The following is a 13,629-nucleotide window of genomic DNA, read 5'->3' on the forward strand; positions in this document are numbered from 1 at the left end:
CTTCAAGAGCGGGAGAAGGACGATCGACCCGTATTTTATGCTTTCGATCTAAGTGTTACCCGCTCACCTAACCCATTTCTTAACTTCCCTTGACATGGATATGCTTGTGGGAGCCCCGGGTCGACATTGTGGCTGTACTTGATGGTGATCAAGGGCGTCGTGTTTCTCTCATGGTGAAGGCCATGCATTTGCTGTTCCACACCCTGGCTCCTGTACTACACTCACTGACTCTACCCATTCCCTACGCCCACCAAACACCACCCCGATGGGTATCTCAATAAATACTCCGAGAGAGTACTTCCTTCTTCTTCGTCAGAGCATCTCTTCAGGATCAGCTATATTATTCTCTCGACGTATTTGCCGTAGGGACACATCGTCAACCACAGAGTGCAGATCCAAGTATAGAATAGCATCCCCATGAGAGCGAATCTCCTGCGTCAAGAGCTCTTCACTTACTGTGAACTCATGGCGAGCATATTTGTAGGCCACTTTCTTCCAACTGAAAAGTGTTCAAGTTGCTGGCTTTTTTTCGCAAATGCAGCGCCTACCGCAATAGTCGTGATCCGGACTCGGTCTGGGTTTAGTTGCGCATTTCGCCCTTGTGATTGCTGGAATACCTCGAGATAATTTTCATTAAAATCTTCGAATATTGTAACCGTCTTGACGCTCGTCGGAAGTCTCTAGCAAATCATTTTTTTCGTAGCCTGTAGCTCAGATGGTTAGTCTTGTGGCTCGATGAATCCAAATGGAGTTTCTTACGTGAGTCATATACGTCCTGAGAGGGCCTTTCGGATAACTGCCATGGCTCATATATAACCTCTCCCAGCTGAGGAAGCTTTGACCAAAGTTATGATAAAGCCGAAGGATCCAGTTGACGACGACATTGTCGGCGGAGAAGGAACTTTGTAACGGCTTGTACCGAAGGAAGCTCCTCCTGAAATTTGAGAATAGCTGGTCCAAATGGTCGTCGTAAGGCATCGTCAGTAGGTGCACCGTGCCACCATCCATGGTATGGATAATGAATCGCACTCGAAAGCAGACCACGTAGCGGTACACACTCAGATCCGAGGACCTCGGGCTCGGCTTCACCCGGAGCTCCAAAGTAGCACCCCTTAAACCAGTGTTGTGAGTCGCTTGGTGAGTATGCATTAAGCTCCAGTGTCAAGCCCCCTCTGTTCTGCTTCCAGTTGGTCAAGATGAAGAACAGTCTCGTGGTTGCTGTTGCCATGATTTTATCATTGGCATAGACCGATGTAAGCGACTCCATCTTTGTGCAAGCTCGGCAAGTATAGCTTTTCAGCTCTATGTTAAGCCAAATATGCTTGACGAGCCCTCTCTGTTGCTCGGAGAGTCTCTCAAGCGAGTCGAGGCACGATGGATGAAGTTTGAGGCGGCCAAAGTTCTTCTTTTCTATGATACTCTGCCATTCTTTTGAGACTACGGCATAGGGCGCGATATTTTTATGATGTGTTAGGAACTTTAAGATGATGTCGCGCACCTCAAGAGGTAATAAAGACCAACCCGACATCATGCCAATGCTTTGGCTCCAAGCTGATGATGGATGTTGTCAAGATCTCTGCAGGCGTAACAAGGCAAAGAGCAAAGGAGCAAAGGAGCATGGGGAAGCAGGATATTTATAAACCAAAGCCTCGATGACTCACTGAGGACATTTTGTCAAGCTTTAGGCCCGAGTAGGTACCTATGCAATGTTATTTGAGAGACTGCTTTGCATATCGGCGCTGTGACAATCAAAGTTCATTTGGCGGATCCCGAGGCACATGCGGTCACTTGAGTATGATTCAAGAGTTGTCCATACTAGTATTTACATGTGCAGCCAAGTTCCATCTCGCCAACATATTAGAAAAGATTGTCAGATTAAAATATGTGCCGTATTTTGTGGCCATTGGAGGATCAACCGTCAGAGGGCGATCGCGGCCGGCCGGCACGGCCCCACATTCACGGCCCCGAATTGGGGTGTACCTCCAGGGTGATGCTGTTTTGTTGAGTACAAGTGACTTGCTACAACGAACTGGTGTCCGATCACCTCTGGTTTCAGGGGTGGCTTTTTTGACTTGCGAAGGCACTGCTACAGTTGGATAAGATGTGTCGACAATGACATGGAAACCTTCAATCTGTCCACCCCAACACCTCTTCTGTTCCAGAGCCGGCATCGAGATAGTAGACCTGCTCTGGCCATTCGAGCGAGCCGAGTACATGCTGCTACATCACTGCACTAGGCCAAGGATACAAAGGACATGCCCGAGAGACTTGCTCCCCGGTAGACACAGTGTCGTGAAGCTGTCGTTGTTGATGCGCTGAACAGCCGGTCCATGGCGAGACAATCGAGCATTTGCCAATTGAGAGCGCGAGATGTGTTCAATTTGTGCTTCTACATAGCCCACGCCAGGCAGGCCCGCTCCTGTATATTCCGCATCGTATCACATCGTTCGGGGAAGGGAAATCGGACGACAGTCAAGGCGGTAAAAATTGTCGGTGTAATTGCTTTGGCGTCACCAAGCAATTGAGAGGGAGCTTTGCTCCAGTTTGAGGAAAGTGTGTCAAATCGAGAAGGGGTTCCCTCAATTGTCATGTCCGGAAAATATATTGTCCGAACACTTGGCCCAAGCATGCCTCTTCAGCACTCACCACCAATGATGGTATGGGCGTAGCGTGGTTACTCTCTGAAACTATCATGACAAGTAGGTTGAAAACATGCGTCTGCTGTCTTTCCCCTCAATCTTCCTGTCTAGTATGCAAATCCTCTCAATCTCGACTTCAAAGTGCCTTTGAGTATGGATTACTGAGCCACGCAATTGACCCCCAGCAGACGATCAACTTACTTACCCTGGAGCTTTGGATGGGGATTTTAGATTCCAAGATCATGGACAACGACGGTTGCGAGTCCGATCAACATCATCGATGGCTGACACTTGAGCCGAGATCGATGAGGTCTTATCCGCCCTTGCGGTAGAGATGAGAGGAGGGTGTCGTGCTTGTGTTGAACTGGTCGGCGTCTTACCGACTTGGACATGTCTACCTTGACTTCTGCCAACTCGCCGGATAACCTCGATATGGATGTACGTCGCTATAAGCTTTGCGCATCTCTTGCATCTTTTACTCGGCAGTGTCCGAACCCGTTGGTGAGGAGCCCGCAGAGGCAAGGAAAGGGACCATGTTCCTGGTCATGATCCTACGGTGACCCGCATTTCATGCTTTCGATCCAGTATTACCCGCTCCCCTAACCCATTTCTTGAGGTCTCCTCTTGGCGTGGATAGCTGGCTTCGAGTTGGAGATGACCCTTGGGTTCGTCTATTGAGCTTCGGCAGCGGTCAATGAAGGAGGGAACTTGTCTTCTGTTATTTGGTACACCTCGCAAGATCATGAACTGGATGACACCTCTGTGAAGCAATTGTTTGCTGTCAAAACACCCATCTCACGTCAGCTCCAAGCAAGTCTGACCTCTCGGATACAAGCAGCCCTACAACAGCCCTACAACAGCCCTACTCCGTACGCTACTCCGTACGGCGTAGCCCTGAATTTCGAAATCATCACCATCTGATTGGCCAACTCGCAATTCCTCAATCGTCCCATCCCGAGTCCAGTTAGAGTCTCTCCTCTTTCGCGCCCACGCTAGCAAGGTGCAGCGGGCGTTGCATCGCGATGCTGATGCTTCAAAAGCAACTCCCAACCTGCATTTTTCTTCTTGCCAAACAATCATTCTTCTCCTCATCCCACGCCCTCTAAACCATGGGCGTCCTCAACCAAGGCTCCCTCCTGCAGGGCCTCGCCGCTGATCTCGTCGATGGCAACTACAGCACCGCAGCAGTCTGGACCACGGCGCTCTTGGCGGGCGCCCTCGCGCTGTCTCTGCTCCTCACACCGCGATTGGACCCCCGCGAGCCTCCTGTGGTGAAACCCACCATCCCCCTCGTCGGCCACATCATCGGCATCATACGGCACCAATCGGACTATCACAGGATCATCCAGTGCGTCTGCACTTTCTGTATCACTGCTCTGGATCACCCTCTGCTGACGCCCGAACAGCAATGCCAACCCTACAAAGCCCATCGCCACACTTCCCATGCTCAATGGCAAGATGTACACCATCTACGATCCTCACCTTGTGCAGACAGCGCTGCGGTCCAGGATCGCCTCGTTCGAGCCGTTTGTGATTGACTTTGCACAAAAGACGTTTAGCCTGAGCAAAGAAACGTTTGCCAAGGTTCGAGGCCCGAATGTCTTCAACGACTTTAACGATGCCATCCACTCGAGCTTTCAGGCGCCCATGCTGCACAAGATGAATGTCCACTTCTTGGCTAGCATCTCTGCCAAGATGGATCCGATTAGCTTCGGCACAGTGCGTGTTGATGAGGTGAACTCGGGCAGGGAGGAGCTGGTGGATGGGGGTTTGAGGGTGGAGAATTTGTATCTTTGGTGTCGAGATGTTATGACTCTGGCGACGACCAAGGCTCTGTATGGAGATCACGATCCGTTTGGGCCTCAGCGGCACCTGATTGACGATCTATGGTAAGTAATTGCTCGTTGGGACTTCAATTACTGACAAGAAAGGCTGTTTGAGGAATCTATCCCCTACTTTCTGCTGTCTCTCTTCCCATCCATCACGATGCCCAAGGCATATCGGGCACGGTCAAAGCTGCAGGCTCTGATGGGCAAATACTACTCAGAAGACCATGACATCAACGACCCAACCACGTCTCAGATTGTCAAGAACCGTGCAGGCGCCCTACGAAAGCATGGCTTCACCGGTAACGAGGTGGGACAGCTCGAGGTGATCCTACCGAATGTCGCGACTCTCAACGCTGTGCCTACGTTTTACTGGATGCTTCTCTTTATCTTTGAGAGACCTGAACTGGTGAACCGTCTAAGAAAAGAGGTCGAGGCTGCAGCAGTAGTATCTAACAGTGAAGGAAAACGCACCGCGACGTTCAACATCGCCTCGTTCGACGCAAAACTCCCTCTTCTCATCAGCTGCTACCGCGAAACGATGCGCCTCTCGAACCACTCGGTCAGCATGCGCCGCATCATGCAAGATATGACCATCACGGGCGCCGACGGCCAATCCTATCTCCTCAAGAAGGGCGTCGACCTCCAGCTCCCCGCGGGCGTGACGCACCACGACCGGAGCGCCTGGGGGCAGGACTTTGACGAGTTTGACGCGGAGCGGTTCCTCAAGAAGGCTGGGGACGCCGAGACGGAGCGGAGGCGGAAGGCGGCTTATTTTCCGTTTGGTGGGGGGAGGCATCTGTGTCCCGGGAGGAACTTTGCATTTGCAGAGATTTTGGGCTTCATGGCTGTTTTGGTGCTTGGATTTGATGTTGAACCTTTGGGTATGAGGTTTGGTGAGATGAAGATGCTGGGAGGGCAACTCGCAAGCGGGACGGTAAGACCAGAGAAGCACGGCAAGGGACTCGGTGGGAAGATTACTCGGAGGAGTGGTTGGGAGAATGTTGATTGGAGATTTGAGTGCTGATCTTTGAGTGAGATGCGAAGCCATCTTTCAATTCATCATCAATCATGACCGCTAACTAATGCTAATACGGTGTCCAACTTTTTCTCCCAAAGATGTCGTTTGAGGTACCAAAAACAAGGCTTTTTGGTACCAAAAGGCCTCGTGTTTCGCCCGTCTCTGGTGTACATGTAAGAAGCCTTGTCGCTCCGACATACCAGAGACCTGATTTATCGCATCCCTACCCAAAGCCTCGTTTTAACAGACCAAAATCCCTCGTTTTCTCCTTTTCTTTTTGTTTTTCCCCCACCCGTTGTGTGTGGTAAAAGTGCAAATAAACAAGGCAGGCTCCCATTAGCACCATCGTAAAATAAAGTCGGTGGCTTGAACGAGTGTAGAAGACTGGCTGGTCGTGTTTTTTTCCTCCATGCATGCCTTCACAATGTCTCATCGCCCGTCACCCTTGGATTCAGAATGAGCATGCCCGTTGGGCTGATAGCGGCCGCACCCGTCGGCGGGGTTCCCCTCGGGCCGTGGGTCCTCTCCGTCGCGGCATTGTGACAGATCGTCGTGCAGTGGCGCATCTGGCACATTGGTGGTTGCTGGCGGCTGCAAGGGAGACTCGCCGGGCGGCGGCTGGTGGGGGACCACGAGGACAGGCTGGTACAGCACACGGTACGAGGGGCTGTGAAGCCAGATGTCCTGCGGCCAGTGGGTTGCCGGAGGTTGCTGCTCGTCTTGCTGGATCGTCATGGTGGTGCGGTGCTCGTAGGGCGGGCTCGGGACGTCTGGGGCGGAGATGGAGAGGGTTTGAAGGCCGTCGAGGTTGAGACGGTGCTGCTGGTCTGCGGAAGGCATTGTTTGAGTTGAATCTCGCTGATGAGAGTTTCTGGAGTGTTGATGCGTTGGGTTGAAGCTGTCGCGGGTCGAGTTGTCTTGTTGACGCGTGGGATACTGGCACATGGTTGTTCGGGTCAAATCACTTTGAGCGTTCGTCCCCCCTCTCCCAAGGCTCAAGGGCAGGGAAGACGCGTTGATATACTCGGTTCCCTTCAGATCAGGCTTCGTCGTGTCCGCCCTGCGTGATCAGCAGGCTCTTGCCACGCTGCAGAAGCAATCAACTGCAATGTATGCAGACGGAATTTCCCATCCATAGAGGCGACAGGAGCGACGCATCATGTCTTGCGCCCCGTAAATAACCTATGGCCACGCACGGAGTATGTTCCGTTGCGTTAAGTGTATGCATCGCTGTCGACCTTGAGCGAGACGTGTAACGCGAGACGCGAGACGGTTTGCGTGGTGGTGGGTTGCTAGGGTGAGGGGGAGGGGGAGAGGGGTTGCCAGGCTCTATATTTGGTTGTCTCGGGTTAATCACGTAAACCTTGCCAATAGAGCCAGATTGCAGAGATTAGCGAGTTACGCCTTGAATCAATAGTCTATCTGCGAGAGATGATGTCTCACTGGCGGGGAGGGGAGACAAAAAAGATCTGCTCGGCACCGTTGAAGGCCGAAGCCACCATGCGCCCGGAAACAGCAGCCAGCAGCAAGCCCGTTGTTGTCACTCACGTTGTTGTCTCCTCAGAAAAGAGTAGAGAGGGTTGGCTAACTGCAGCGGCATATCGCCCCCAAAATATGCAGGCCTCTTGATCCGGATAGGGTCCAGCATGCGAGGGCGTGTCGGCTTCCTCAACGTGGTTGGCCGGCCGAAGGTTACCTTCCAGGTTTCCGGAATGGTGCAGAATGGCGTTGGAGAAGCGAGCTGAACCCAGGGGTTTCAGAGACTTGTGTTTGGTCATGTTTCCCGTAGATGCGAGGATGGGAGGTTAAGTGTGTACGCCATACCACAAGGTGTCACCGCTGTCTTTGTGCGACGTGATGAGTAACACGGCTCTGACGTTGCTTGCGGTCGGCAGTGGCACGCGGACGGAATCAATGACAAACACCGCTGTCCGGTAGATGATGGTGTGGTGAGATCGCGATCGAGCCTGGGTTTGGTCGATGCCAAGTCTCGGTTCGGTGTGGATTTTCAGGGTCCTTTGATCGTGAATTATTTCCAGAACGTGGTTTTATTCCCTTGTATGACCCGTACAACAGAATTGATCTTGTAGGTCTGACTTGTGAGAATGGTTTGAGTGTTGGTGAGACTGGGGATATGCACAGTATCCGACATGAACGAGAGGAGTTTTTGACTGCAACCATGTGGTTACACTGCGTCATTGTGTAATTAATTTGAGTCACGGGTCCTCTTTAATTAATACTCATCAAAATGAGTAGCATCTGTGCCCCCAGTCAATTGATACAGAATTGAAGTACATTTATGCCAAGTCTAGGGTAGCCAAACCAAATCTCCAGTAAGCTTAAAAGTCTATGACGAAACCACCCGCGCACTACGATCGAAGCCGATCATGGCTGCTTCCGCGTCAGCGCGGCACGAGATAAGACGTTTGTTCGCAGTTGGTCGCGTTTATTCAAATGTCCGAAGTCCGACTTTGCTCATTGGTGTCGTCATAGACGCCTCACAGCGCATCCGTAGTGTCGAGATAAAAATGTCGTGTTGGTTAGCTACAATGGAAATGTTCATGTTCCACGACACTTCAAACATCCATTGCAATGGCTGACGAGAGACCTACTCCTCGGGATGAGGATGTTCCGGGCGGTTTTCCCGTCACGCCCAGTGTCAGTTCGATTGACCAGTTGACCCCGACTGGTGATACGGCACACCGACTCGAAGCCGGCGTCTCGGGGCGTCATGGCCCGGCCACCTCCGGCTGGGGCCAACCGGTGGCCATCGGGGCTTCGGCCGGTGGAGACTTGGGTACACGACAGCAGCCACAGACGCCGAATGTGCACCAGTACTACGATGTGATTGAGGGGAGTCAAGACGAGAAAACATGGCACACGCACGAGCAGCAGGCATCACAGCAGCAGGCTGAGCGAAAAGAAGATCATGTCTCAGATTCGGCTGCGGCTGTTGGCGTGTCGAGAGATGAGAACTCGTCTTCCAGTACCATCCTACCACGCGAAGCCTCGACCGACGAGAAGCACAAGGAGACTGCAGTTGCTGGCGAACCTTCACCAACCGACGCTCCATCTTCCCCCGACGAACCAATCTTTGCGCCCATCAAGTCCCAGTCAAACGACCCTGAAAAAGAACGACCCAATCTCGAGAGAAAGAAGACAATTCGCACCGAAGATGACCTCTTCCGCGTTCTGTCCCGTCGCAAGACGTCTGCGAGCACACCCGAGGAGGAACAAGAAGAACACGAAGAACTCGACCGTCTAATGTCCCGCATCTTTGGCCAAGCCCGCCAGAAGCAGAGCGAGGGCGAAAAGACTCGCCACAGCGGAGTCATCTTTCGCCGTCTGACCGTCCGCGGAGTCGGCCTCGGTGCAAGCCTCCAGCCCACCGTCGGCGACTTTTTCCTCGGCCTCCCTCGGACACTTTCGAAGCTGTTTACTCAGGGTCCGAAGGCGGCGTTTGCCAAGCCACCTGTTAGGGATCTAATCAGTGACTTTGATGGGTGTGTGCGTCCCGGCGAGTTGCTCCTCGTGCTGGGCAGGCCTGGTGCCGGTTGTAGCACGTTTCTCAAGGCGTTTTGTAACCAGAGGGCTGGCTTCGAGGCTGTTGAGGGGGAGGTTACCTATGGAGGTACTGATGCCGGGACTATGGCCAAGGACTTTCGGGGAGAGATTATTTACAATCCGGAGGACGATTTGCATTATGCTACCTTGTCGGTCAAGAGGACTCTTCAGTTTGCCCTACAGACGCGTACGCCTGGGAAGGAGGACCGACTTGAGGGCGAGAGCCGTGCAGATTACGTCCGCGAGTTTCTACGCGTTGTTACGAAGCTGTTTTGGATTGAACATACACTCGGAACCAAGGTTGGCAATGAGTTCATCCGTGGTGTATCGGGCGGCGAGAGGAAACGAGTCAGCATCGCCGAGGCCATGATCACCAGAGCCTCAGTCCAGGGATGGGACAACTCCAGCAAAGGTCTCGACGCGAGTACAGCCGTCGAATACGTCAAGTCGATCCGCGCCATGACAAACATGGCCGACATTTCAACCGCCGTGTCTCTCTACCAAGCTGGCGAGACTCTGTATGGCCTCGTCGACAAGGTCTTGCTCATCGACCATGGCAAGTGCCTATACTTTGGACCCTCGGACAATGCGAAGCAGTACTTTTTGGATCTTGGGTTCGAGTGTCCTGAGCGATGGACTACAGCCGACTTTTTGACTTCAGTCACGGATGAGCATGAGCGCAGTGTTCGCAGCGGCTGGGAAGATCGCATCCCACGCACCGCAGACGAATTCGCTGAGGCCTACCGTCGAAGCGGCGCCTACCAAAAGAACCTCGAGGACATTGACAATTTCGAGTCTGAGCTTGGCCGTCGAGCCGAGGAACGTCGCAGACACGAGTCGGAACGAACCAAGAAGAAGAACTACGAGATTCCCTTCCACAAACAAGTCCTCGCCTGCACGCATCGACAATTCCTCGTCATGGCGGGCGATAGAGCTTCGCTGTTTGGTAAATGGGGTGGCCTTCTCTTCCAGGGTCTCATCGTGGGAAGTCTTTTCTACAACCTCCCCGAGACAGCCGCGGGCGCGTTTCCTCGCGGCGGTACACTTTTCTTTCTGTTACTGTTCAATGCCCTTCTTGCACTTGCTGAACAAACTGCTGCGTTCGAGTCCAAGCCCATTCTTCTCAAGCACAAGTCCTTTTCCTTCTATCGACCGTCTGCGTTTGCTATAGCGCAGACAGTCGTCGATGTTCCGATGGTGTTTATACAAGTTGTCCTGTTCAATGTCATCATCTACTTCATGTCCAACTTGGCCCGTACGGCGTCGCAGTTCTTCATCGCGACACTGATTCTTTGGCTTGTCACCATGGTGACGTATGCCTTTTTCAGGGCCATCTCGGCATGGTGCAAGAGCCTCGACATCGCGACCCGGTTCACGGGTTTGAGCGTACAGATCGTCATTGTGTATACAGGCTATCTGATCCCTCCTGACTCGATGCGTCCTTGGTTCGGCTGGCTGAGATGGATCAATTGGATTCAATACGGGTTTGAGTGCCTAATGGCCAACGAATTTACTGGCCTTAACCTCGAATGTTCGCCGCCGTACCTGGTCCCGCAGGGCCCCAACACTCAGCCGCAGTACCAAGGTTGCACCCTACCGGGCTCATCTCCTGGAGCTTCTTCCGTTGAGGGATCAGACTACATCCAGCAGTCATTCAGTTACACTCGAGCCCACCTGTGGCGCAACTTTGGCTTCCTCTGGGCCTTCTTCCTCTTCTTCGTCTTCCTCACAGCTCTCGGCATGGAACTCATGAAGCCCAACGTCGGAGGTGGTGCTATCACCGTCTTCAAGAGAGGCCAAGTTCCCAAGGCTGTTGAAGAGTCAATTGACACTGGCGGTCGCACCAAGAATGAGAAGAACGACGAAGAAGCTGGTCGTGTTGTTTCCCTCGCTGAGGGTGTGACCGCTGAGAGGGCAAAGACGGATCAGCAGATCACCAACGAGGTTGGCAAGAATGAGACTGTTTTTACGTTTCAGAACATCAATTACACGATTCCATACGACAAGGGACAAAGGAAGTTGCTTCAGGATGTTCAGGGCTATGTTCGTCCTGGGAAGTTGACTGCCCTCATGGGCGCTTCTGGTAAGTCGCTGCCTCGAGAGCACCACTACAATGACTAACGAATCGCAGGCGCTGGAAAGACGACTCTTCTTAATGCCTTGGCTCAACGCCTCAACTTTGGAACAATCACAGGTGACTTTCTCGTTGATGGGCGGCCTCTTCCCAAGTCGTTCCAGCGAGCGACCGGCTTCGCAGAGCAGATGGACATTCACGAGCCAACCTCTACTGTCCGTGAAGCTTTGCAGTTCTCAGCGCTCCTTCGACAACCTAAAGAGGTTTCGAGGAAGGAAAAGATGGAGTACTGCGAGACCATCATTGATCTGCTCGAGATGCGCCCAATTGCTGGTGCTACGATTGGTATTGTTGGACAAGGTCTCAATGCTGAACAGCGTAAGAGATTGACCATCGGTGTCGAGTTGGCTTCCAAGCCTGAGCTTTTGATGTTCCTCGACGAGCCTACTTCTGGTCTCGACTCTGGCGCTGCATTCAACATTGTCCGATTCCTTCGAAAGCTAGCAGATGCCGGCCAAGCCGTCCTCTGCACCATTCATCAGCCTTCTGCAGTCTTGTTCGAGCACTTTGACGACCTTCTTCTTCTCAAAGCAGGTGGTCGCGTTGTGTATCATGGTCCCTTGGGCACTGACAGCCAGAATCTCATCCACTACTTTGAGTCCAACGGAGCCTCCAAGTGTCCACCTCATGCCAACCCCGCCGAATACATGCTGGACTCCATCGGCGCCGGAGATCCTGATTACAACGGCCAAGATTGGGGCGACGTATGGGCCAACTCATCCGAACGCGAAACCCGAGCTCGCGAAATCGAAGAAATGATTGAGCGTCGTCGCAACGTCGAACCATCCCAGAGCCTTAAGGACGACCGCGAGTACGCCATGCCTCTCTCCACACAAACATGGGCTGTCGTCCGCCGCTCCTTCATCGCATTCTGGCGATCCCCAGAGTACATCTTTGGCAGCTTTATGCTACACATCCTCACCGGCCTGTTCAACTGCTTCACCTTTTACAAGATTGGTTTCGCATCCATCGACTATCAGAATAGGCTGTTCTCCATCTTCATGACTCTCACCATCAGCCCACCGCTCATTCAGCAGTTGCAGCCCGTGTTCCTCAAGTCACGACAGATCTTCCAGTGGCGCGAGAACAATGCCAAGATATACAGCTGGTTCGCATGGACTACCGCTGCTGTTGTAGTTGAGATTCCCTACCGCATTGTCGCCGGCGGGATCTACTTCAACTGCTGGTGGTGGGGAGTGTTTGGATGGAGAGCTTCGAGCTTCACTTCTGGTTTTGCGTTTTTGTTGATGTTGCTGTTTGAGCTGTACTATGTCAGCTTTGGACAGGCCATTGCCGCTTTCGCCCCGAATGAGCTTCTTGCCTCTCTTCTTGTCCCCATCTTCTTCCTCTTTGTCGTATCCTTCTGTGGTGTCGTTGTTCCTCCTGTCGGTTTGCCGGCTTTCTGGCGAGACTGGATGTACTGGCTCACGCCCTTCCACTACCTCCTCGAAGCCTTCCTTGGCGCTGCTATCCATGATCAACCCGTCGAGTGCAAGTCAGGCGAGTTTGCACGCTTCCGAGCACCACCCGGTCAATCATGTGAGGAGTACGCGCGGCAATACATCCAGCAGGCGGGTGGTTACGTGCAGACAGGTGAAGGAGGACTTTGCGAGTTTTGTCAATATGCGACCGGAGATGAGTTTGGTGCTGGATTCAGCGTCTACTACAGAAATATCTGGCGGGACTTTGGTATCTTTTGTGGGTTTATTGTCTTTAATTATGCGATTGTCTATGTGGCGACGTGGTTGAGGTTCCGGGGGAAGAACCCTTTCAAGGCATTGTTGCAGAAGCGGAAGTCTTGAGGGAGGGATGAATGGTGTGTATTGATCTGCATTATGTCATAAATAATTTGTATCCTCTTCCGTTTTAAACTTCTTCTTGCTTGGGATCGGAGCTCTATAACTGCACCAGCTCTTGTCTCGTTGCCTGATGTGCTGCTCCCTTATACAGCTTCTCTGACGTGTTAATACTTTCTTTCTGACAGTCAAAGGAAGTGTCAGACAGAAGAGTAAAGGAAGCATCTCCCAAGCCAACATGAGATTGTATTGGAAATTGTATCCTTTGCTCCTGTGCCTGACATTCCCCTCCACTACAAAGGGGAACTCCAATCATCATCAACAACAAGGACTACTGGGAAACAATAGTATCATGAGAATTCAAGTGTTCCCGTAGATACCCCTATCTCGGAAACCATGCCATTTCTTTCATCCGCGAACATCTAGGGAGACAGTATTTTTCGCGCCACACTCATCACTAGAGGATCTGACCATGCTTCAATTCCTGTAGAGCTGGAAATTTTATTCTTCCAAGAATAGATGGGACCTTTGTCAGCTAAAGGAGGCGCTAGAAGTAAGCGCTGTCTGTGTGAGGGTATTCATGCAGGTCAAGGGGGCGGTGATTCTCCTGTCCGGACAAGGCTGCATCGACGTTTCATGATAGAGCCGT

The 13,629-nt window shown here is 52.3% G+C and overlaps 4 protein-coding genes across 4 annotated transcripts; 2 read left to right on the top strand and 2 right to left on the bottom strand.

Annotated features, from left to right (window-relative positions):
* Positions 1–847: 847 nt before the first annotated feature.
* NCS54_00457100 (Hypothetical protein) lies at positions 848–1,267 on the bottom strand (the record flags this gene model as incomplete). Its single annotated transcript, XM_053150101.1, has 1 exon — positions 848–1,267. One exon carries the CDS (start codon positions 1,265–1,267, stop codon positions 848–850), a length of 420 nt encoding a protein of 139 aa, XP_053006076.1.
* Positions 1,268–3,748: 2,481 nt separating this feature from the next.
* NCS54_00457200 (Hypothetical protein) lies at positions 3,749–5,492 on the top strand (the record flags this gene model as incomplete). The annotated part of the gene is made up of 3 exons (XM_053150102.1): positions 3,749–3,987; positions 4,046–4,528; positions 4,571–5,492. The coding sequence occupies 3 exons, from the start codon at positions 3,749–3,751 to the stop codon at positions 5,490–5,492; spliced, it is 1,644 nt and encodes a 547-aa protein (XP_053006077.1).
* A 423-nt stretch (positions 5,493–5,915) lies between these two features.
* On the bottom strand, positions 5,916–6,326 carry NCS54_00457300 (Hypothetical protein; the record flags this gene model as incomplete). Its single annotated transcript, XM_053150103.1, has 1 exon — positions 5,916–6,326. The coding sequence occupies one exon, from the start codon at positions 6,324–6,326 to the stop codon at positions 5,916–5,918; it is 411 nt and encodes a 136-aa protein (XP_053006078.1).
* A 1,734-nt stretch (positions 6,327–8,060) lies between these two features.
* On the top strand, positions 8,061–12,986 carry NCS54_00457400 (Hypothetical protein; the record flags this gene model as incomplete). The annotated part of the gene is made up of 2 exons (XM_053150104.1): positions 8,061–11,133; positions 11,182–12,986. Exons 1-2 carry the CDS (start codon positions 8,079–8,081, stop codon positions 12,984–12,986), a joined length of 4,860 nt encoding a protein of 1,619 aa, XP_053006079.1. The 5' UTR covers positions 8,061–8,078.
* Positions 12,987–13,629: the final 643 nt, after the last annotated feature.

Source organism: Fusarium falciforme, chromosome 3 (assembly GCF_026873545.1).
Source record: "Fusarium falciforme chromosome 3, complete sequence".
Classification (NCBI taxonomy): domain Eukaryota; kingdom Fungi; phylum Ascomycota; class Sordariomycetes; order Hypocreales; family Nectriaceae; genus Fusarium; species Fusarium falciforme.